The sequence below is a fragment of the Stenella coeruleoalba genome (assembly GCF_951394435.1).
Source record: "Stenella coeruleoalba genome assembly, chromosome: 2".
Taxonomy (NCBI): domain Eukaryota; kingdom Metazoa; phylum Chordata; class Mammalia; order Artiodactyla; family Delphinidae; genus Stenella; species Stenella coeruleoalba.
In genome coordinates this window covers 136,574,879-136,599,935 of record NC_137147.1, presented here as the reverse complement: position 1 = coordinate 136,599,935, position 25,057 = coordinate 136,574,879, and the positions used below count along the sequence as shown (strand labels likewise).

General features: G+C 46.1%; 1 protein-coding gene across 9 annotated transcripts in view; it reads left to right on the top strand.

Annotated features, from left to right (window-relative positions):
* THSD4 (thrombospondin type 1 domain containing 4) overlaps positions 1–25,057 on the top strand; it is a 630,174-nt gene that overhangs the window by 128,236 nt on the left and 476,881 nt on the right. For 7 of the 9 annotated variants that reach the window (XM_079915165.1, XM_079915163.1, XM_079915159.1 and 4 more), the window contains one exon: positions 15,155–15,516. In XM_079915165.1, the coding sequence (XP_079771291.1) occupies positions 15,155–15,516 (362 nt within the window). Of the gene's footprint in view, positions 1–6,678; positions 6,803–15,154; positions 15,517–19,102; positions 19,532–25,057 lie in introns of those variants that run through there. The other 2 variants (XM_079915167.1, XM_079915168.1) reach the window with 2 other exon arrangements.

Here is a 25,057-nt window from a genome sequence, read left to right as displayed (position 1 = left end):
GTTTAGGACAGTTATCCCTCTATTACTTTTCTCTTTGCTAAATCATTTCAACTCCAGTACTTTTGGGTGGTGGCCAGTACGGTTTGGGGCTTCTCAAATGTCTCCCCCAAAATGTCCCACTAGAAGAGTGTGAATATTTGCACACACACGCACACGCACGTTCACAGTCATGCACAATACAGCCTTTGGAGTAGCCTGAAGTAGCCTGCTGAAGGCTTAACATTTCCTTGAAGTCTACTTTTATCTTTAAACATTCTTGGAAATGTGACATCATGTCCCCAAATACAACTGATTGTTTTAATTTTAAAACAATCCTTTAAATTACTTAACATCAGGAAAACATTTACATACACATACACCTGTTTTTTTTTAAACTCTGAGAAAATTGGCTGTTGGGGAAGATGCCACATCTTTTTTTTCTGGGATGTCTGGTGCACGGCTAACAAGCCCAGTTAGAGAAGGTTGGGGAGTGGACATCTTGGCTCCTGGAGCAGGTAGATCTGAGTTTCAGTTCTGACTGTATCACTTTCTAGAGCCTAAACTTAAGCAGAATATATTAGCTTCTCAGTTATAACAGAGGGATGGTATTTCCTACCTAGAAGGGTGTATTCATTCAGCAACCATTCAGCACCTACTACGTATGAGGCTCTGCTCTAGGGCCTGGCAATAGAGGTGAAAAAGAGACGCAAGGTCCTCACATATAAGGAGGCGTAGCTATTCCAGATGGGAGCAACAGACAATAAACAAACAAGCAAATAAGAGCACTTCAGACTGTATGAGGGAAGTGAAACAGGGCAATGCGATAGTGACTGTGTGTGTGTGTGTGTGTGTGTGTGTGTGTGTGTACATGTGTGCCCATATACACTTGCTACTTTAGATGATGTGGCCAGGGAAACATCTTTGAGGAGATGACATTTGAATTAAGGTCTGATTGGTGAGGCGGAGCCAGCTTTGAGAATTCAGTGAAGTAAATTAGTAAAGTGCCTGGCACATGGTAGGGCCTTAGTAGACATTAATTGCCTCTCTTTGTAGAAGAATCAAAGAAATGCTATTTAAACACAAAGAAACAAATTTTTTTTTTATAATATTCCTTTTCCTTTTCTTTTTTTTTTTTTTTAAACCCCACATTTGTTTATTTATTTATTTTTGCTGTGTTGGGTCTTCGTTTCTGCGCGAGGGCTTTCTCTAGTTGCGGCAAGCGGGGGCCACTCTTCATCGCGGTGCGTGGGCCTCTCACTGTCGCGGCCTCTCTTGTTGCGGAGCACAGGCTCCAGACACGCAGGATCAGTAGTTGTGGCTCACGGGCCCAGTTGCTCCGCGGCATGTGGGATCCTCCCAGACCAGGGCTCGAACCCATGTCCCCTGCATTAGCAGGCAGATTCTCAACCACTGCACCACCAAGGAAGCCCAAGAAACAGATTTTTACAGGTCATTGGATGTGATTGGAAGGATCTCAAAAGGGTAACCAAGGAATTCAACTGGACTTGGGAAATGATATGGTCAGAAAATTTGTTTGTGTCCCATATTATTGCACCTCTTTCAGGGATGGCTGCCCCTGGGTGTTCCTGAGTAAACAGGAGTTTTCTAATTGCATTTGCACATGGGCCCCCGATAATCAGCATCTTTTCCTTTGTTGAGAGGTTCCGATTTTCTGCTCACCTGCTCCCATGGAGCATGTAATAATATCTTTCCCTCCTTAATCAAATAATATCAGGTTTGAGTTGTAACCTGTTAACTCTACGGAGAGAACTGATATAAATATTATCTCCTTAAAGAGGCATTGTATTGTGCAAGAGAGGACATTTCCTAACATGTGCCAGTTCCTTCTCTAAAGTATTTTCCTTTGACCTATATAAATAAAAATAACCTAAGCTAACCATTGTATAGGACTTTATGGCCTATGAAGCTCTTTGGTACCCAGTACTTGGGCCTCATAGCATTCTTGAGAATTAAGAAGCAGGGGCAGAGAGAGGAGTCTGAGCTTTGGAATCAGCCCAGCCTGGGGTCAAATCCTGGCTCTGGGCGTCATCGTTTTTCTTTAAAATTAAAACAGTGTTTTATAAGCCAAGGACCCATAGCTCCCTGGAATCCTGGGTATATTCTTGGTGAACTGCAACTTAAATTAGGTTTTTTTAGTTGAGAATTTTCATTTTGATGAGAACCTAAAAGTATAAGTCTATTCTGGATAATGTGAATGACAGTTTATACCTCCATTTTAGTGAGAAAAGATTTTTACATTTTCTGGGGTGCCAATCTTCAAAGACCCTGTCCTGTAGAGATTCAGAACCATGTCCACCTTCAGCTGTATACACAAGTTCTGCCTTTTGTGACCCACATCATACTAGCTCACTCATAGTAAATACAGTGGTAAATAATAGTGAATTTTTTTCGTTAAGCAGCATTTAAATTTTTTTTCAGCCTTATAGATTGGCCCTTCTAAATGATGGATTGATGGTGTAAACAAGTTCATTTTTCAAAAGGAAAAAATAACAACTCAAATGATGGTCCATCCTGCTCAAATTTAAAAGAATCTAGTCAATAAGTGAAACTTCAAAGACTTAAGTATGTCCTACATCACACCCTACAATGTCTATTTAGCTTCATTAACTATCTATCACATTAAATTAATATTGTTAATTTGATTTTGTTGGTTGTTTTCAGTTTTGTACTTATTCCATTTGTAAGTAAGCATAAAAAATTTACACTTGGTTTTGTTTCACAACTTGGGGTATGAGACACATCAAAAAAGAAGTTATAACGGAATATAGGGAAGTGTGCGCAAAGTTCTGTGGATGCCTAAAGGACAGAGCAGCTATCCTTGCCTGGAGAGTTGGGGTAGTCTCTAAAGAGGGTGTTCTTCTTTCCAATAGGGTCTTGAAGAATGAGCAGGAATTGATCAGGTGAAGTAAGGGTGGGAGGTGAGGGAGGACTTTTGAGCCCAGTGGCATGTCATATAGAGGCACAGAGTGGTGTAAAGACTTGGGGTGGTTGAGTGAGAAGTTAAGAATAAGGAAGTGCTGGCAGGGGAGGCTGTAGGTCTGGGGAGAGGCCAAAGAGTGAAGGGCCTTGTGAGCCAGGCTGGGGGGACTAGGTGTAGTTCGGGGGGCAGAGGGGAGCTCCGGGAGGTCTATAGTCATGGGTCTTGGATGATGTGATTTTTAGGAATGTAATTCTGGAAGTGGGGGAAGGGGAGATTGGATGGATAGAGACGAGGTAAGAGCAAATGGGAGTGAGACCGTGACCCAACCACAGGCCGTGGGGATGGAGGAAATGGGACAGGGCCCAGGGATGTTTTTGAAGTCAGACTAGTAGGATTTTATGTCCAGTTGGATGAACCAGAAGATGGAGCAGGCATTCAGGTCCTGGTTAGGTGACGTACTGAGTATGAGAAGCCCATGCGTCATCCTGGTGAGTATGTCGAGTTGGTGATTTGGAATGTAAATCTGGTGCCTGGGAGAGAGTTTGGGGCTACCCATTAATAAGGGTGATATCAACATGAAAGATCATTGCTGATGCTACAGTATTTCCCTGTAAGAAGGGTTGGATGAGATTGGAAAACAAGAATGGAGCCCTAATATTTGAAGGGCAGGTAGAAGGGGAGAAGCCAGCAGACAGAAGAAGAACTACATAACAGAAGAGGAGAAGAGAGCTACAAACTTAGGAGGAAAACCAGGGCAAGATGGTGTCCTGGAGTCAAGGAGAGAGAACGTTTCAACAGGCAGGAGATAGCCAGGAGATCAAATACTGAGTGTATTACTTTCAAGAGATAGAACTGTCATTTAGGCACACGGAGGAAGGAAAACAATAGGGGCATCACAGATCACCACCCAAGTGGCTGAACAGCTGTGGCACATGCTGCTCTAGGGAGAGGAGGTGTTTGATGTTTCACAGAGCAAGAAACCAAGCAGTTGGTACATTCGTCATTCATTCATCCATGTGCTCATTCATGCATCCATCAAGTACTCTCTGAGGGCCTTACCAGGTGACAGACTCTGTAAGAGGTGCTGTTAGAGTAGATGGAAGACAAAGAGAAATAAGCATAATCCCTGCCTTGGAGGGCTCACGGTGTTATTGGGGAGATGGCTGTGTACACAGATAATTATCGTGCCAGGTGGTGAGTGCTACGGAGAGCGATGTGGGTAATGGCCCTGCAGCATGGGAGAGAGACCATTTGACCCGATTGGGAGAGGTCTTTGGAGCTGAGTAGGAGTTCCCAGGAAGAGGAGGAAGGGAGAGGTATTTGAAGCTATTTGAGCTTCAGCAGGGTGAAGGCAGGAGGGGAGAAGGGGCGTGGCCTGCTTCCCTACTTCATGCGTGCTGGGAGCACTGGGGGTGGGGCAGAGGGCTGGGGAGGAGTTGAAGCTGGAAAGGAAGGGTGAGGCCAGTTTATGAAAGGCTTAGAATGCCACGGCACGGAATCAGTTTGGATCTCATCTTCTGGAGAGTGAGAACTCAAGAGACATTGGTAAGCAAGAGAGTGACGCAATAGGGCTAGATTTCAAGAAAATAGCTGTGGTGGCACGAGGAGGCCTGAGTGGACAAGGGAAAGACTGAAGATGGGAATCCAGGTAGGGTCCCATCTCAGCCCGTGCTCAGGCTCCTTTATTCAGCAGAGTGTTTCCAGAGCATCTACTGTGTGCTCTGCTCTGCGCCAGATGCCGCCAAGTTCCAGGGAGTGCTTTCCAATTGCCTTCCTTATAGGGGCCTGCGGATCCCAGCTGCTTCCTGGGGAGCATTGGATATTGACTCAGATGCAGTTGGCCAAATCACCAGGCAGAATTCTCTGCTGGAAGGTTGCTGTTCCCCAAGTCAACCTCTGGGTCCAGAAGCCGGCACTCTTTATTGTGTGAATTACTCACTATTTTGACTGTCCTGGTTGGCTTGGGTTGAAGGTAGGGGATTGCTGTTGAGAGCATGAGGCCAAATGGACTCGCCACTGAACAAAAGAACACACCCAGGCACTGTGCACAGAGACATCTGCTTCTGTTTCCTGAGTAACTGCGCAGCAGCACAGGGCGGCCTCGGTACCCAGGCACATGCTCTGCGTTATTTTCTAGTTATAACCGAGGATGATTTCCATGTGGCTGGTGATGAAAGAGTCAGGTCCATTTCAGAAGGGGGAGTGTTTCCGATTATGTAGATCACATTCAAATATTTACCTCATTCCATCCTTTTGGCTGGGCCCTGCCTTTGAATATTGTGGAAAGGCATCCAGGGCTCCTTTGCACCGCCTTTAGGGAAGATCTTCTGTGCTTAAAGCCTGCTCTTTGCTGGCAGTGGGGACCCCTGGGCACAACCTGTGGGATTGCCTCTCAGTTGTGGTACTTGAAGCGAATCAGTACGTGGCAAGGAATGTCAGTGCTCTTCCAGGAAAAATCCGAGCCTGTTAGCACTGGAAGGGACCCCAGCCCTCATCAATCCCAACCGGCTCATTTTACTGATATGGAAACTGAGGTCCAGAGCCACAGACTGACTTGCCCCAAATCAGAAAGTGAGTAACAGCAGACTTGGGACCAGAACACAGGGGCCAGTCCAGGGTTTCCCACGAGCCTTCCCTTCCCTCTTCTTTCATCTTTCTGCGGTTCCTATTGCTGCTGTACTTCTTTTCTTAAAAGTACATTTCAAATGGAGTCTTCTTAGCATGGATCCCATGTTAGGTAGATATCGTTCTGTGAATGTTTTCCTGTCTCATATGATAAGCTCCAGGTTGGCCTCCACTTGAATGGCAGAAGTGGCAGGGGTAGGCCAAAAAGCAGGGAATTTGAGGGTGATAAAATAATGTGGCTAGAGCATTTGGGGATTCAGGAAGTAGCAGTATATGGTAAAGGTCCAAAGTCCAGAGGGTAAGCTCAGTTGAGCGCTTTCCTCTGAGTTTCACCTAGAGGTATCCGGGGGCCAGTGACTCTCAAACCAGAGGATGCATGCAAATCACTGGGGAAGCTTGTTTAAAATACATATTCCTGGGCCCCACCCCAGAGGTTTTTATTCCCTAGGTTTGGTGTGGGATCCAAGAATCTGCATGTCTCAGATAGACGTGAGGTTGATTACGTTGTGGGTACCTTGTGGGTCACACATGGAGAAACAACACAGGACTAGGGCTAGGAGGACGAGGGTATCTCTGTGTTCGTCTCCAGTGTTTGAGTCAGAGTATATACTCAGTACCATAGTGAGCGGATATAGTGGAGTTTGATGTATTTGAGATCATTTACTGTCAGGATTCACCAACTGGGAGGACACAGGTATTGAGAGAGGGCCTGAGGGCCTGGCAGACAGAGCTGGAATTGGCAGGGCAACCAGACTCACACTTGCTTAGCTTTTGGGTGACTGTATGTCAGTGGATTTTCCTCTAGGGCACATGCTTTAGCTCAGGCTTGCTATTTCTCTTTCCACACATCTCTCTCTCTCTACCTTAACCTCCACTCACTCCTCCCCCTGTTATGGCTTTGTGCAAACGCATCCTTTTAACTGTTCCTGAAATGCATTGGTGAACTCCCTTATATATAAACTACTTTGTGGGAGATTCTGACACAGTGGTCAAGGCTGAGCATGTTTCACTCCAGTCCAGTCTCCCGTATTTGTGAGATTCTCATATTCATTGTGCAGCTGCCGGCCTTGACATTATGCTGAGAGGAAAGATTAGGGGCTTTCGCAGTCTGTGTTGTGTCAGAGTCAAGATAGGTGGTTAAGATGTAAGGTTGAATTGGTGTCTCTGAGAAACCATCGTGGAGGTCCTTAATTGAGATCTGGTTTGAGTTTGGAGCTTCTTTATCAAGACGCACCACGTCCCCATGTTCCTGCACAGGTAACAAATGTCCTAGCTGAGCTGCCACTTCTGTGTGCCTGCTATCATGTGCTCTTGGAGTTCCAAAACTTTGCTCTCTGGGCTCAAACTCCAAGGTGTGTTTTTGTAATGTTTGCTTTAGGGTGTTGACTTGTTATGTGGCTAAAACGAAACCTCCTTTTCCCAGTCTCTTCTAGAATGAGACTTCAGAATGTCAGACTTTGCATGTGACTCGCTTTCTATGAAGAACAGATGGTGGGTTTAATTTTGTAGAAAGAAAATTAGAAATCAGTGAAATCTTACATGATTTCACATTAGTACCAAAACCAAATACATTGAAAACATTTAGAGCTGTTCCTAGCTAGCTATGGATTTACTGGTGGTGATGAGAAATTCCCAGAGCTTTCTGTGAGGACGACTACCACCAACTCTTGGTCTGTTCTGTGCCTCCCCCAACCCCCAGCAGTCTGTTCTGAATCTTTCTCCACTTAATCTATTTATTTTTATTTATTGAGCAAGCAATATCGTAACCATGACTGAACTTTTTTAAATTACAAGAAAACTAACCCGGGGACCAGCTTCAGGAACAGAGCGTATGTTTTCATTTTTCCACGTTCCCTTCCAGGCTTTGTTCACATGCTACAGAATCTTTACATTATTATAATCATGGTATAGTTACAAGTTTGTATTTGGCATTTTTCACTTAGTATTATATTACGGGACTCTTTCCGCATTGCTCTGTGTTATTCATGATTATGCTATTTCATTGAGTCATGAAGCTCCAGTGTATTTGACCACCCTTCTATTTTAGTCACATATGTTCGTCTTCCTTAAAAAGATGCTGATGGAATAAAACACAGCCACAATAGCTCAGATTGTTGCTTTTCCAACTCCTCTAAGCCCATTTGCTGTCTGTCCCTGTAATCCTCCTATTCACTTAGCCCATCATGTTTCATGGAGACCTTGGTTCTCTCGTTACGCTGACTGTGGTCAACTGTTGTCTCCATATGAATCCTCCAGCCCTGGACCCCCTTAATCCCAAGGCTTCTGCCAAGTCAGGACCACCTTTGGTCATTCCAGTCATTGCTTCCTCTCCAAGTCCTGTGCCAAAGGCAGACCCAGCTTATTTCACACTGTCTTTGTTACCACACTTTATCCATATATTTTAATATTTGCACTCATTTAGATACCATTTAGGGTTCTTCACTGCAAGCCACAGAAACTAACGTAAGCAATGGGAAATGTATTGGAACCAGCCTAGGAAGCAGGTGGGCATTGAGACACTCCAGAGAGCAGCAAGAATGGTCTCAGAGCATAAGCAGTGAGATCAGGACGAAGGACCCAAAGCCATTTGCAGTCTCTCAGCCACTTTACTGGCGATTCAAATTCCAGGGAGTGTTCTGTTGGCTCACATTGCTTACCTTGGCTTCAGCTGACAGACATTCCTATCACACTTCATCCAGTGTGGAGGGATGATTTCCTAGAGGACCCAGGGAAAGGGGAATGATTGCCAGGCTGCCCTACACACACATCCTACCATCAGTATACATTTACAAAAACATCCCTGCCTAACAGTAACTTTCATACAACAGGTTCCACAGTGTTGTTAGTTACAGCGTCCATCTCCAAACCCAAAATCTCTGGGGGATTTTAATCCCCACTCCAGTTCTACTACAACCTCTTCTTTTGCACGGCCCGAGTTAAATAGGGATGTGACTAACGTGATTCTCCTACTTCCTTGAATACCTTCCTTTTTTTCTGTTCCCTGGCTCATGCCCCACAGTGACTATTTAGAAAAGCATAATATCAAGCAGTCATTTTTCTACGAGGAAGGGGGCTTTTAGAAGGTTTGGAGGATTTTATCCAAAGTACACATTTCCCTTGATCCTAGGCAAGACATATTATAACCTCTGGGGAAAAGGCATGGCATGGTATGTGTACTTTGAAAAGTCTTCTCTTTTAGTTCTGTTATCTTGCGTCTACATCCACCCTGCCTCTGTTCTTTAAAACCTCCAGTGGAATGGAGAGAGCACCAATTTTATTTGAGGGCTGGATCTGCTTCTTACACATTATAAAACTTTTGATGGGTGATGTCAGTTCTTCCAGTGAAGGGACAAAATTAGAGGTCTTCTGTGCTCCTCCTCGGTGACTGGTAGTGTGTTTGACGCTTTACCTTATTACTTCATTTCATCTACCCAACAACACCATCAGAGCTGCATTACAGTCAATCCTTGGATATGTGGGGGATTGGTTCCAGGACCCCCAAGGATACCAAAACCTGCAGATGCTCAAGTCCCTTATATAAAATGTCATGGTATTTGTGTATAACCTATGCGCATCCTCCCATATACTTTAAATCATGTCTGGATTACTCATAATACCTAATACAATGTAAATGCTATATAAATAGTTCTAAACACAATGTAAATGTTATGTAAATAGTTGTCAAGTCAAGGCAAAATCAAGTTTCACTTTTTGGAACTCTGGTATTTTTTTTTTTCTTAATATTTTCAGTCCAAGGTTGGTTGAGTCTACAGATGTGGAACCCGCAGATACGGAGGGCCAACTGTATTTTCTTTCTTATGTGTATTTTCCAAACCCAGCCTTCATCCACTAGGGCACTCTGAACCTCAGTGACCATATCTGCAAAATGGAAGTAAAAATCCTTGAAATGAATCTTGTGAATATCAGACGGAGAGCTTACGTGAAACCAGTTCAGGCAAAGAAAGGAAATTTTTGCTCATCCTAATTACACCTTCTTTCTGTAATCTTCCAGTTCGTCTCTCTCCTTCTTTCAGTGGCAGATCTTACCTCTTTCCTAGAAGGCTGAAGCCATCCAATGTGAACTTCATCACCCACTCCTTCCCTTACAGCAGAATATTGCTTTTCATAACAGAAGATCAAATATCAATAATTATTTGTTTCAACCTAGTGATATCTGTAAATAGGTCTATTCTGTAATACTGTTCTACTTCTTGGTATTTTTTTCACTAATTAATATATTATGGAGGGTAGTCCAATTTAACAGGTATAAATCTATCAATACCTCATTCTAACAGGTAAGTTGTAATCCATTGCTTGGATGGATTAGATTTGGGAGGATTTAACCAAGCTCCTATTCATGGGCATTTAGGTTGTTTCCAGATTTTTTTGGTTTTGTTCTTACAAAAAGTAATGCAATAAAAGTTTTTCTATATACAGCGTCATGCACCGGTTTTGAGTGTACCTATAGGGTGACCTACTGAAAGTAGAGCTGCTGGTCTAAAGGGTATGTACATTTCAAATTTGGTAGGTATTGCAAAGTTCCCTCCAAGGAAGTGCCCCAGTTTAGACTCCCATCAGCAGGGAACATTCTTGCCATATCAGTATTGTCAAACTTTATAATCTTTGCTAATATAATAGAGATAAAATGGAATTCTGTTGTTTTCGTTTGCATTTATTTGATTATATGTGACGTTATACAGTTTTCATATATGTATTGTATTTATTTTCCTGCTGTACTAGTCAGCCTGGGCTGCTATAACAAAATACCGTTGACGGGGTGGCTTAAACCACAGGAATTATTTCTCACCGTTCTGGAGGCTGGGAAAAGTCCACGATCCAGGTCCTGGCAGATTTGATTCCACAGTGGGGACTCTTTTCTTGGATTCAAGATGGCTGGCTTTTCACTATGTCCTCACATGGTGGAGAAAGAGAGAGAGTTCTGGTCTTTCTTCCTCTTCTTATAAGGATACGAATCCCATCAGGGGGTCCCATCCACCCGACATCATCTAAACCTAATTAACTCCCAAATGCCCTCCCTCCACATACTATCACGTTGGGGTTAGGGCTTCAAGACGTGAACCTTGAGGGGACACAGACATTCAGTCCATAACAACTGTAAACTCCCCATTCAGAGTAGGTTCCCTTTGAACCTACTTCCATTGGGTTGTTTGTCTTTTTCTTGCTGATTTGTTAGGACTCTTTATAAATGAAAGAAATCAGCAGTTTGGGGGTCATTTGAGAAGTGCTTCGTGTTTTCTGCTTCAGTCGTTACATGTCGTGAGTGTCTTGGGGAAGGGACAACAGGCTGGCAGTTGACATGGCTTTGAGTTTCTATTATTTGTTGGTTTTTGTCTCTCAGCATGATTTATTCTTTGGTTTTGCTGTTTGTCACTGACTAACTGAGGTCCTGTGAGTTAGTCCTAATTTTAGGAATATTATGTCTCAGAACACTTGGAATTTTTCCCATCCTGCCTCACAGAAAACTCCATGACCATCAGAAAAGAGGGAGGGAGGAGGGTCACTAGGAGGACTGGGAAGGCGTAGAGGGCGGATGGGAGGTTGATGGAACTGGGAGGCTGACACACACAGCTCTCCTCCCTTCATTTTTCTTTGATATTTCTTCCTTTCTTTCTCTGCATTTCCCTCCTTCCTTCCTTTCTGTTTCTCTTTTTTTCCCCTGGCTATGTACTATAAAAATACAATTCTGAAGCATGGGGTTGGATTCCCACCATGGGGACTGAGATGGAATTTCAAGTCACTCACCATAATTCAACTTTATAAATTAGAGAATTCTTATGAATAGAATAGGATGGAATGTGGTTTCATGTTTTCCTTCCCTAGGGAGCCTGCCCAGTTTGGCAATAGGAAACTAAATTAAGGGTGGGATTAGTTCTAGGAAGTGGATTTTTAGGCTAGCTGCATGTCTGAGCCAGATATTATAGACAGTGCCCTAGTTATCTATGTTCATGAGCAATCAGGAAGTGGTGGGTAACTGAAGTCCCCAAATGTGCCAGAAACATACTTCTGCCTTTGTTTGTTTATCCTGAGTATTCTCCTACTAGACTATCAAAGTGGATTTATTACTACTCATTTTACTCTTCTGTTTTCCATCAACAACATAGGCAGGGAGGCAACATGCTGCATGAAAAAAAAAAATGCTAGAGTAGGTGTTAGGAGACCTCAATTTTAGTCCTGTCGGTGCCCCTCACTAGACTGAGACATGGGCAAGTTATACAGCTTCTCAGGGCCCCAGTTTCTTCCTGTAAAAGGGACAAAAATAACCAACCTCCCAGGATGGCTCAGGGGCCCTGTAAAGTGTGACCTGGAGCTCGTGGTGCCTATGTCATAGAGCCCGTCCCCACGCATGTGAGCTGTTTGCACAGTACCCGGCACAGAGAAGGAGCCCAACAAATGGCTGTCTGCTTTTCTTCCTTGTCCTGGAAGTACCAACAGATTGTATTAGTTTCCTAGGGCTGTCGTAGCAAATAACCACAAACTTGGTGGCTTAAAGCAACAGAAATTTATTCCCTCACAATTCTGAAGGCCTGAAGTTCAAAATCACGGTGTTGCCAGGGCTATGCTCCTTCCAGTAACTAGGGGAGAATCCTCCTTGCTTCTTTCAGCTTGCTGTGGCTCCCGGCCTGTGGCTGCAGCACCCCCGTCTCTGCCTCTCTGGTCACATGGCCTTCTCCTCTGTGTCTTCTAAGGACAACTTGTCATTGGATTTAAGGGCCACCCAGAAAGATGATCTCATCTCAAGACGCTTAACCTAATTACATCGACATTGACTCTTTTTCCAAATAAGGCCACATTTACAAGTTCTGGGGGTTAGGGTGTGGACATATACCTTTTGGGGAAGGCCACCATTCAGCCCACCACACACACTCTAGGGATTACTTTATATATCAAGACTATGGCCTGATTTTTTTTACAATCACCCAGAGAATCCACCATCGGTTTGATATTAATCAGGGTATGTCAGGGAGGAGAAAAAAGAACAAAAGCTTGGTTTTTGTTTGCTGTGTTTTGTTTTATATTTATAACCCTTCTCTCCTGGCTTCCCAATTTAGTAGTGATGAGTGGAGTGTATTTGCTATTTGTGCGCCCATCGTCCTGCCTGCTGCTCACATACTGGTGGTCAGGAAACTGCAGCCCTCCTGTCGCGGAACCTTCTGTCCTGCCCTCGCTCCACTGCATCTCCCACTGGCTCCACTCACATGACCCCTGACCTCTCGCCGCCCATAGACTGGCGCCCATAGACTGGCGGGCTGACATCCAGCTCTGGGCTTAAACCTCTGATGAGATGCTTGTTTGCTTCCTGGACTCCTCAGCTCTCTCACTCATCCTTCCAGTAGTCACTCCCTGAACCTTCAGGAACCCAGCTTAAGCTATCAAGGTCATGCAGAGACCCCTCTGTGCCCTGGAATGTATTGAAGGAAGGTGGCCCCAATTAAACAAGTCCCATGGCTTCAAGGTAACTGAGTACCTGGGGGCAAGGACTCTACCCTGGAGCTGAGCCTTGCAGGGCTTTTAGTGACTATAGTACTGTTCCAGTGGTGGCTTACTCTTTCTGAGCTCTCACCTCAGGCTCTTGGGGGGATTTCCTCATCCACACCACCCTCTGAAGTAATCTTAGCTCCATGTCTCATTCCCATGTGCTGTGAAGGAGTTCAGCCTTACTGGGTTTGTTCCACGCAAAGGGGAAGGCAATCCCTGTACCTTCTCACCTCTCAGGGGTATCGTGGGGACAGAGGAGTGTAACTGTGAAAGGTCTTCAAGCTCTTGGACCAAACGATGCTGATGAATCCCGATATCTAAAAAAAAAAAAAAAAAAAAAGCCAAGGTAATCTGGAGGCAATTATGCATGTCAGATGGAAGCCTGAGGTTCACTGAAAAACCCACATTTTTTTTTTGTATTTTATTTTATTTTTTATACAGCAGGTTCTTATTAGTTATCTATTTTATACATATTGGTGTATATATGTCAATCACAATCTCCCAATTTGTCCCATCACCACCACCACCCCCCCCTGCCACTTTCCCCCCTTGGTGTCCATACCTTTGTTCTCTACATCTCTGTCTCTGTTTCTGCCTTGCAAACCGGTTCATCTGTACCATTTTTCTAGATTCCACATATATGCGTTAATATACGATATTTGGAAAAACCCACATTTTTTAAGGAAAGTCATAGTGTTACTCGGTGTCCCAAGGGTAGGAAGGACATTCCAGGGGAAGGATCCAGAAGCGCTAGAGCAGCTGTCTGCTGGGGGGAGAGCACGCAGTGCTGGAGCTGCAGGTATTGGAGGCTGGGGAGACTCGAGTCCAAACTCTCCTGCAGCCACATGACTAGGGTAGTTAACAGGTCTGTGAACCTCAGGTGGGAAACCTCATCTCTGAAAGGTGAGAATGGTTGTAACCAGGGCTGCTGTGAGGACTAGAAATTACACGTGTTATCTGGTACCAAGTGGGTGCCTGAATAATTACAGCTCTTTTACCATGATTCTTCCTCTGAGGACTTCTCAAGCCCCACCCCACCCAGACAGGCAGCCAGTCCCCCCCGGGGAGCCTCCCTAGGCTTGTCCTAGCTACATAAAGCTCTTTGCTACTGGGCCAGGACATTCGTGCAACCTGGGGTGCTTTTCTCCTTGTCCTCAGGACCTAGCTCAACACTGGTTTATACCTGGTGCTCAGAGCCTGTCTGCATCATGAAGGAACACAGTGTACCCACGCTTAGCAACCTGCTTGGCATGGTAGATCTCTGTGAAATGACCAGTTAAGTGAATGGGGGTGTAGAGTCACCCTCGGGATAGAGCTTTAAAACTTTCTGATGTTGTTAATCTCCTGATTCATCTTGGAAGCAGGAAAGGTTATCATTATGAATTTAACAAGTACGTGTTTAGTGCCAGCTCTCTGCTTTGCACGTGGACATCCTGACTTAAATCTCTTTACAGCCCTGTGAAGTAGGTACGTACCATCCCTCTTTAGAACACAGAGCGCTTCAGAAACCTCCCAGTCACACTGATAGAAGAGGTGGCAGGGGTGTGACTTCAGGCATCTGGTTCTAGAGCAGGGAAACCCTGGAGTTGTGTTGCCTTTACTGCATGGAGACACTGGGACGTGGCCTCCTCAGCAGCTTAAGGGAAGCCCTGTCCTTCTAGCCTGGACCCGAAGGACCAGAAGGGTAAGCCTCAGTTAGGAGGTGAGGGTACCACACTGAGCTCTCCAAGGCCATGGCCCCCAAAGCCAGGACCACATACAATTTTGCTGAGCCCTATGCACTCCGGCCTTTGTGTGTCTCTTCCTTTATTAAAATATATGTATGTATACACACACACACACACACACACACACACACACACACACGTATATATGTGTGTCTATATGTATACACATATGCTATACATACTCATTCATTCTATTTTACGACTGCATCTGCGTCTGTATGAAGACGAGTATAACCCAGGCTGGATTCTATTTTGTTTCTCAGATTTTAACACAGGCCCTGTGCCAACTTGTGCCTAACGGATAAGCCTTTCGGGTTATCCAGAGCCTCTGAGAGTGAAGCAGGAGCGGATGTTGCGGACCCCTAACCGGCCTCTGTCTCCACAGGTCCCGCAGCGGATGGCGGTGGCCGAGGGCGCTCCCGAGGACGGCGGCGGCGGCGCCCCGGGCGTGTGGGGCGCCTGGGGCCCCTGGTCCGCCTGCTCGCGCAGCTGCAGCGGCGGCGTGATGGAGCAGACGCGACCCTGCCTGCCCGGCTTGTACCGCGCACGCGGCGGACCGCCGCCCGGAGCCCCCGCGCGCGCCTTCGCAGGCCACGTGGTGTCAGCCGTGCGTACGTCGGTGCCGCTTCACAGGAGCCGCGAGGAGCCACGCGCCCCCGCCAGCCTCAACTCCAGCCGCCAGGGTCCGGCGCAGCGAGGTAGCCGGCACCCGCAGGCCCGGGGCCGCGAACCCACGGCGGAGAGAAGGTACAGGCCCTCCCGGCCCCCGCGCACCCGCCCGCCACCATCCCTGTCCCTGTCCCTGCCCCAGCCCGGATGTGCCGCGCGCGCTTCTCTTCATCCTAGATTGCGCGGTTAATGCCTTGCTTCTGCCAGAGGGGGAGGAATTCTTGGCTCCACAGATCTCCTTCCATCCTTTGATTTATTTTGCAGCCTTTTAAAGCGTTGAGGCCACTCCCACCCCCTCTGTGATTCTGAATTGCCTTCTAAGTGAAGCTGAGTTTCAGAATGCCCTTAGGCTCAACCTTAGGGAGGCCCTGCGGAGGGTTGAAAGAAAGAGCTACCTGGAGCCGGGAGACGTCTGTCCTAGTGCTCTGCTAGTGTTGGGGGAAAGCGAGATTCCTGGCCGCAGGACGTGTGGATTTGAGCTGAGGACACAAAACAAGGGGCCTCTTAACCCAAGAGCTGACATGAGTTTGGAATCCTGGAACAAGTTAAGTGTCTGGAGTCTAACTTGCTCCCAGGCTGTAGGTTTCAGGATTCTATGAACTTTTATACAAAGTTTCTCCAAAGTATTTTGAGTGAACACACAACTTAGAGGATATGTCTAATTAAAGACCTGGACATATTTTGTAGTCTTAATAAAATATGAACTTCAGAAACGGCATACTGGCATCAGAATAGTTGTATAGCTCTCAAAAGCCTCGGGTGGCTAGGCTAGCATAAATATGCCAAAGTAGACAGTGCCCATGGAAAGGTAGGAATATAGAGGCTGGGAAGAGCTTGTCAGTGAATTAATCAACCAACATTGACAGATTATTCAGCATCCATTCAGCAGTATTTGTTGGGCGCCCGAAGTCCATGATAGATTCTGAGAGAATATTCATATGAAAGCAGTAACAATAACAACAAACATTTACAGGAAGAACAAAAAGTGTAAGCTATGCTCGCTGTGCTTAAGAAATACATAATTTAGTGGCTAAGCCCAGTTAATGCCCATCCCAAGCAGGGCACGAACATATCAGGTGGGCGGCCTTGCAGTTCAGACATTAGCACCGATGGCCACCCTTCCCCACTGTGGCTAACGCTGCCTGAATCCTTCTCAGCTGCCAGCCACCTGGAGGTGGAGAGGAGGTGCAACCCATCCACCCTTGCCAGCCACACACACTCTCTTGACCTGGTCATTGGGAGTTTGGAGAGAGAGGATCATTTCACAGAGAAGGTGCTTTGGCCGAATTCTGAATGATAAGTCAAATCTGAGTTGATAGAAGGGAGAGTTCTGAGGACTGGTGTGTCATGTCAGTGGGAGAATAAAAGAGAGACCAGCTGGGAGAGGATGATTCCTTCTTTCTCTCTTCCTGCATATAGACCTGAGGACCCTCCAACGTCGCTCTGGGACTGAGGGGCTGCTACTTCTAAAGCCAAGGGTTTGACATGTGTTTTCTCTCTTCATCCTGACCACAACCCCATAATAACATAGCTCCCCAGTCCCTTATCTGAAATGCTTATGGCCAGTGCATTTTAGAATTCAGAACTTTTCAGAGTTTAGAAAGGTAATGTTAGGGCATGTTTCACGTGTTAATGACATTCCTTCCGTGGCATGGGGCAGCATGCCATCATCAAACACCTTATTACTGCTGCAGTGAAACATACGAATGTTCACATCAGCTAGGATAAAATAAAAGACCATAAAAAGCTTTATGTCTGTTAAGGTGAGGTTTGCTGCCCAATTAGTTTTGCCACCAAACTGAGAAAAATGTAAGAAGAAAAGGAAAGACGAGGGACTTCCCAGGTGGTCCAGTGGTAAAGAATTCGCCTTCTAATGCAGGGGACGCGGGTTTGATCCCTGGTTGGGGCTCTAAGATCCCACATGCTGCGGGCATCTAAGCCCACACGCCGCAACTATTGAGCTCCTGCGCCTCAACTAGAGAGCCCGTGTGTTGCAAACTATAGAGCCCACACACCCTGGAGCCAGTGCGCCACAGCTAGAGAGAGAGAAAACCTGCACGCTGCAACTAGAGAGAAGCCCGAGTCCGCAACGAAGAGACCGCATGCTGTAAGGAAAGATCCTGCATGCCTCAACAAAGATCCCGTGTGCCACAACTAAGACCCGACACAGCCAAAAAGATAAGGAAAATAAATAAATTTAAAAAATAAATATTAAGAAAAAGAAAGACAAAAACTTGGTTTTCAAAACTTTTGGTTTCAGAATTGCAGATTTATAACAGCTAAAGTTTATTGAATGCCTATTCTGTACCAGGCACTGTTCTTGTCCCTTTGCACTGACAACCCTATGAGACAGATGCTAATATCATCCGCATTTTAGAGGTGAGGAAACAGAGGCCCAGAGAAGGGGAGTAACTTGCCCAAGGCCACACAGCTAGTCTGCGAAGAGTTAGGATTGGAACCCAGGCAGTCCTGGCTCTAAGGACCTAATGAAGTATTGTTACACGTGAGGCTCTAAGGCCCTAAGAGGTTAAATGACTGCTCAGATTCCTAGAGCCATGGGAAAGCTGAGATTTGAAGGTGCTGTTGATTCCCAGATCCCTGGAGTACTAGGGACTTCTCTTCCAGCCTCTGTGGTTGAGAACCAACCTAGGAGAGCTGCCTAGGGAACAGGCTCAAGTTGGCTGCAGGCCTGGGCTGCAGACATTCCAGCCCATGTGTTTTGGCAGCAGGAATTTTTTTTTCTTCTAACTTATTGACAAGGGGCCAGTTACTGTTTACTATGAAGTTCCTACAAGTTTCTATCATGCTCTTGTAATTTGACAGTTTTAGATGAAACACTCCAAATATTAGCCTGGAAGACCTGCACTGCTGACAAATGTCGAGCTCTTCCTGGCTGATGAAAATCACATTTGCTTATATTTATTAGTCATTAGGAACTTGCATAGTATATGTGACCCCAGAAGACATGTCAGTGTGTTCTCTGGATGGCTGTCTGCCCCACTCTCTGTTTCAGGTTTGAGATTTGAGGCGAAGGCTCTCGGGAACTTAGATGTTTAAGAAACTGTTAGGTTGTGATACTAGGCAACTGAAAACCTAATTGGAGCCAGATAACAAATAAAACAAAATAATTCAACCTTCTAACAAATATTTATTAAGCATCTACTATGTTGTAAGGCCCTGGACAGACAAAAAGGTATAAAAACCAGGTGAGGGATCCTCCAGGCTCTCTCTTACTGACAGGCTAGAGCAGCTGTTTGCAAACTTAACTATTTTTTGAAGCGTAAGAATCCTTTCTGCAAAATCAGCCATAGGTAGAGGCTCAGTCTGTCACACAGACAAAAGCTGAGCTGCTCTGGTGGAAGCCTCAGAGGCATTGCTATGGCAACCCAGGGTCTAGATCCAAATGCAGCAATGGTTTTCAACCTTGGTTGACCATCAGAATCCTTTGTCCATCTTTTAGAAGTCTTGACACCCTGGTCACATCCCAAGTGAACATCTGGATCTCTAAGGGTTGTGTTTGAAGATCTGTATAATTCCAATCCAGCCAAGGTTGGGAGCCATTGACGTGGAAGTACCTCTTTGGAACCTCAAGGTTCTGTGGAAAGTAATTTGGGAATCAGTCTTGTCCAGCAGAATTTTCCAGCTTTGGCGAGAATGTATCAGAGTCACTTGCAGTGGGGTGGGGAAGCTTGTTAAAAGTAGAGTTGCCCAGTCTCCACTATCTCCCCTGCCTGATGGGGATTCTGTTCAGTAGATTTGTACTGTGACCTGGGTAGCTTTATTTTAAATGATTCTGATACGCTCCAGAGTTTGAGAACCACTGCTCTAGAAGGTTGGAAAAGGCATGTGTGTAAATGCCTTCCGGATAAGGCAGGGGGCTGAAATAGTAATCGTAATGATAATGGCTACCGTTTTGGATCCGTCTCATGTACAGGCACTATGTCAAATGCACTGTAACGTTTACAGTTCACACAGCCCTATGAGGCCGATGCGGTTATTCACATTTTACAGGTGAGGAAGCAGACTCGGAGGAATGAAGTGACTCACTCAAGATCACCCACTTCAGAAGCAACAGAACCAGAGTTTGAAGTAGGTCTGTCAGAGTCCAGCACTAAAGTTCTTTTCTCTGAAATGAGTATTTTTGAAAAGGGTATTTTGAAAGTGAGGCTGCTCACTTCCAGCAGGTGTGGTCCGGAAAAGCTGCTCGGAGGTTGGATAGCTTGAGACACGTCTTGAAAAGTGGATGGGATTTGGTAGTCAAGGTTTAAAATGAACTGCATCTCTTCCTTGAGTTGTTCAGCTCTCTTACCCAGGGAAATCTTTGCATCTAGTCCTGGGTACCAGGGCAGTTCAAAAAAAATTGGAAGCCGTGGTCCTTGTCCTTGACAATGAGGTAGTGGATAAGTGGCAAACTCACAAAACACTACAAGGGCCAGAAAACAGTAGACATGTGGCCAGAGTTCAGGAAGATGGGAAATCTTTGTGGGACGGAACAGTCAGGGAATACTGCACAGAACAGGTAGGATTTGAACCTCACCTTGATGAATAAATAGAATTTACTTGGCTGGAATAGATCTGGAAACTTCTTGAGTCCACTTGCTCCCACATCACACTTTTGTCTCATTAAAACACGCACATTCACCCTCTAAAAAACCTTAGAAATCATGTCAGTACTGATTGAAGCTCTCCCAAGGATCCTAAAGTTATTTAACCTCTCTGAACCTCAGGGGCTTCATCTTTCAAATAAGGATAATAATACTATCTATCATATGGGATTGTTGAGTAATTAAATGAAATAATATATTGTCTGGTCCATAGTAGGTGCTCAATAAATTGTAGCTTTAATGCCATTATGAATTTAGAGGCTGAGCGGTAGCGTGTTGGAGAGTTCCAGTTAGAACTCTTATTCTGCAGGGAGGATCAGGTGGAGAACTAAGACCACAGAGGAAGACAGGGAGTCGGGAACTGAGGACTAGTCCAGGAGGGCAGGACTCTGGGCAGCACAGTCTGGGTGCAGCCAGGATCCCAGGGCCTGGGCACCCTTCCCTGTGCCCTTTCCTGATGTAGCCTGCTCGGAAAAGGCCTCCACAAAGGTGGCCTTCCCTGGGATTTCGTCAGAGCAGTGGCAGCCTGGGGAGGCTCAGGCCTGGGGGACTGCAGCCTGCAGGTCTTGGCCAGCAGATTCCAGAAGCATTGCACCAAGTCCTACCTCTCTCCATGTCCAGGGCTGTGTCCCTGGAATGGCTAAAGGGAGAGGGGTGGGCGGGGGAGGCATTTAGGTGAGTCGGGAAGCAGTGCAGCAACTCAGACCTGTGAAATTAAAGCCAGTCCTCAGTAGGAGAGGCTTCCCCCTCGATTTCTGGAAAAGGATATCCGCAGACTGGAGAGAGGCCCAAGGAGCCCCTGCTATGGTAGGACCTTCCCTCTCGTAACAGCAAAACCAAACAGATTTCCCGTTCCTGAAATGTCTAGTGACAGCGGCGCCCAAAGAGAGGTCCTGCTGCCCGGAGTTCAAGTACCTAAGCTTACAGAACCTGTTGTAAATACCTGCTGGCCAGTTTCATTCAGCTTCCACAAAGACAGGAAATGAGAGCAGCGTCCACTACTATTTGAGGACCACTTCAGGTACCTTTGTCATAGCTTTCGTTGCCAAAGAGCCCGCTAACAGGCAGACATTCCTCCCCGTGGGCTTCCTCGTGACCCAGTTTTCCTGATCATTATGCGTGTGAACCAGCTGGGGAATCTGGGGAATGGGATGCTTGATGGCTTTAATTCAGAGATGTTCAAGATAGGGAACGCCCTCCCGCAGTTGGCATTGCCAAGTCGAAAACTGTCATCTACTGGAGACCATTGTAGGAGCTGGGGGCTGGAAATTCACAGCTGTGAAAATCATGGTCATTGTTTCCATTGGGTGGAGTGTGTCATATCCCTCAGGTGTGAGAAAGAGGTTGTAAAGAGTGGGCTTCCCAGAGCCTCGGAGCAAGTAGAGTGAAGTTTCCTTTGGGAGGTAGTCTGGCTGGATCAGCCGTTCTGTTGCCCAGGCTGTGCAGACTGCTCTCAGCAGCAGTTTGTGGCCAGTTCTCAGTTATTTATTTTTTTTCTTTGAAATATTGGTCTTTATTTGTTGTCATTCTTTTAAGCAGACCTTCTGATGACAGGGGGCAACGGGAGCTAACCCATCCCAAGAGGCTGCACGTTGCATGACGGTGAAGAGCTCAGCCCTGGTGTTGACGGGTCTGGGTTCTCTGCCCAGTTCTGCCCCTTGCTTGCTGTGTGTCCTGCGGACACCGCTTAACTTTTCCCTGATGAGGATAATAACACACCTGCTTCGTTGGGTCGCTGTGAATTGGATAATTCATACGAAGTGTTTAGCATAGTGCAGGGGCTACTCATAAGCCCTCAGTAAAGGTGTCAGAATGCCTTCCACGTGTCAGGCCCATTGGCAGGCGTTTTGTTTTTTTTTTTTAGAAGATGTTGGGGGTAGGAGTTTATTAATTAATTAATTAATTTTTGCTGTGTTGGGTCTTCGTTTCTGTGCGAGGGCTTTCTCCAGTTGCAGCAAGCGGGGGCCACTCTTCATTGCGGTGCGCGGGCCTCTCACTATCGCGGCCTCTCTTGCTCCAGACGCGCAGGCTCAGTAGTTGTGGCTCACGGGCCTAGTTGCTCCGCGGCATGTGGGATCCTCCCAGACCAGGGCTCGAACCCGTGTCCCCTGCATTAGCAGGCAGATTCTCAACCACTGCGCCACCAGGGAAGCCCCGGCAGGCGTTTTATATGTGGCATTTTATCATATCTTCATCCCAGTTTTGTGTGGCAGACTTATATTGTTCCATTCGTGGTAGACAAACTCGAGGGTCGAAGAGAAAATGTCAAGTTCAGGGTCACACAGAAGGCAGGCAAGAGAATCAGGGTTTAAACCCATCTGTACTTACCATGTTCATCTCAGACTTGCCCTTCTAGAGGGCCGTTTTCAAAGTTAAAGGTAACACTCACGAATTAAGCTAAGTTTGATGAACTAATACTTCTCTGTTTGAGATGAAAAACAAAAATTTTATCCAATATTTACCCCATATATAACATGGACATAGATATAGATATAGATGATATAGATATAGTAACACTGAAACCGTCTCCACCATGAACTCCAAAGTCTGTGTGGGATCCCAGGAGAAATACCAGCTAGCCACAGTCAACATCTGGCCATGCAAAACTTTCACATGAAGGTATTTGCTTTTAAAGGCTGTCTCTGGATCACAGGGCTTAATTCATAGAGATGACCTGGGCATTACCTTGTTGTGTTTAGTTTTCATTTTAATTCAGTCAACGTTCCTTGTGTATTTGCTGTGACCCAGGCCCTGTGCTACACACAGACGGGATAGACAGATGAAGGATGTGGTTTTCAAGGACCTCCACGCCTAATAAGGAAACAGCTCAGGGATAAACACCAGAATGCAGTGTAGTGAGTATTCTACCTGTGGGGTGAGCAGAGGGCTGTGGGAACACAGAGGTGGAACTAATTCTTGGAGAATTAAGATGACTCGGTTGGTGGAAGTCCTTCCTTGCAGGGTGAGTTCGCATTACTCAGGGGGGAAAGAGGTGGGGAGTACTTGGTATGGATGGGAGATGGCAGTGGTTTGGTGACACAAGAGGAACAAGAAAGTCTCCTTGTCCTCAAGGAGTGCATGCTGGTGGGGTGGGAGAGGAAGACAAGCAAACAGACACTTAAAAGACCAAGTGCTCTCTTAAGAGAGATGCTCAGGGTGTGAGGAAGGAAGGGAGGGGAAGAAGGAGGACCAGGGAGCCAGAGAAGGCTTCACAGAAGCAGTGATGACTGAGCTGAGCTCTGAAGGATTTTAGCAGAGAGGAGGGCATTCCCCCAAAAAAACAAACTGCGAAGGCTGACCCCTGGAGGCATGGTGAGCCTATCATGTTCTGGAAGTTCTAAATGGTCCGATGGGACTGGAGCACAGGCTGTATAGGAAGGCGTGTGCAAGCGAGACCAGGAAAGTCCACAGGCTCCTTTCCAAGGAGGGATTAGTAAGCAGTCCTAAGGGGATTGAAATAGAATTTCTTCGAGAGAGGCAGTCCCGGTAAACATGGATAACCAGCACATTTTCATCTTAAAGCAAGATGATGTCTCCATTGTATAGTTGGTCTAAATCTCTTCTTAATGCCCTTGTGATTTTACAAGCATTTGGCTCTGCTACCCTTCTCCCCCAGCCCCGTCTCCGTAAAGCGCGTAAAGCTGGGGTTTACTGCCGGGGAAATTGGGCTTGAGCCTCTAGTTTTGCAGTAGGTCTTTTAGTTTCCTATTGATGCTGTAACACTGACCACAAAGTTGGTGGCTTAAAGCAGCCCACATTTATTCTCTTACAGTCTGGAAGTCTCTTACAGTCTAGGACTTCAGGGGAGGATGTGTTTCCTTCCCTTTTCCAGCTTGTGGAGTCGGCCTGCCTTCCTTGGCCCGAGGGCTTTTCCTCCCATCACTCCACCCTCGTGCCTCTGTCATCTCACCTCCTCTAACTCTTATCCACCCGATCTCCTCCTTATAAGGACCCTTGTGATTACATGGCACCCACTCAGATAATCCAGGATAATCTCCTCATTTCAAAATCCTTAATCACATCTGCAAAATCCCTTTGCCACTGAAGGTAACATTCCCGGGGTTCCGGGGATTAGGATGTGGGCATCTTGGGGTTGGGGATGGGGCAGCATTATCCAGACTACCATAGTGTACTTGCGTTTTGGGGGGTCTTAAAAATACCCTAGTAATAGGACAGTTTCTGTGCTAGCAGGACCACCAGCCATTTCCCCGCATCATGTCTGGTAATCGTCTATGGGAAATTCAGCAGTGCCGTTTCCCAGTAAAAAGGAGAGGAAAAACCACACATTCCCCCATTGCGCTCTTCTGTGCTCTGCTTTGGACATGCGGTGTTAATCAAGGACAGTGATAATGAAGTTAAAGATAATAGACGCCCAAGGCAGCTGGCGTAGGATAAAGAACTCTGTATTCCAGTCCAGAGTCCAGGGTCCAGTCCCCAGCTCTCACGAACACTTTGATCTTGGGGAAGTCACCTCATTTCTCTGAGCCTTAGTTTACATGTTTGTAAAACAAGGGAATTTTATCCATTCATTAAGGTCTCTTGCCTGATATTGATGTGTTATTGAGGTCCGATTGCTCTTTTAAATGCTCCCACCACCCTTCTGCCATCCCGAGTGATGGAAAGACGGTGGCTGGGAGACACAGCTCTCGGACCTGTTTTCCAACACGCTCTGGAATGCGACGGCTTTTCTTCTCTCTAGATGCATCCACATCGTCACCCTCTGTTCAGACTTCTGCCCCATCACATGAGTTTTTCTTAAAAGTGCTGTCCATATGTCTGACGTCCTCTTCTTGGTCTCCCCCTGGGCTTTGGCCCTTTTCTGTTGGAAGCACTGGTAGTTCTTGCCTTGGAAAAGCCCTGGGCTGGGAGTCATTAGACCCCACTTCCTGTCTCATGGCCATGATTTGCTAGCTGGATGACCTTTGGGAATCAATCTAATCTATAAAATCTGGATAATTATTTGTCCTCTGTCTTCCATAGAGGCCTGCTGAGAGGGTCAGATGAGGTAACAGCTG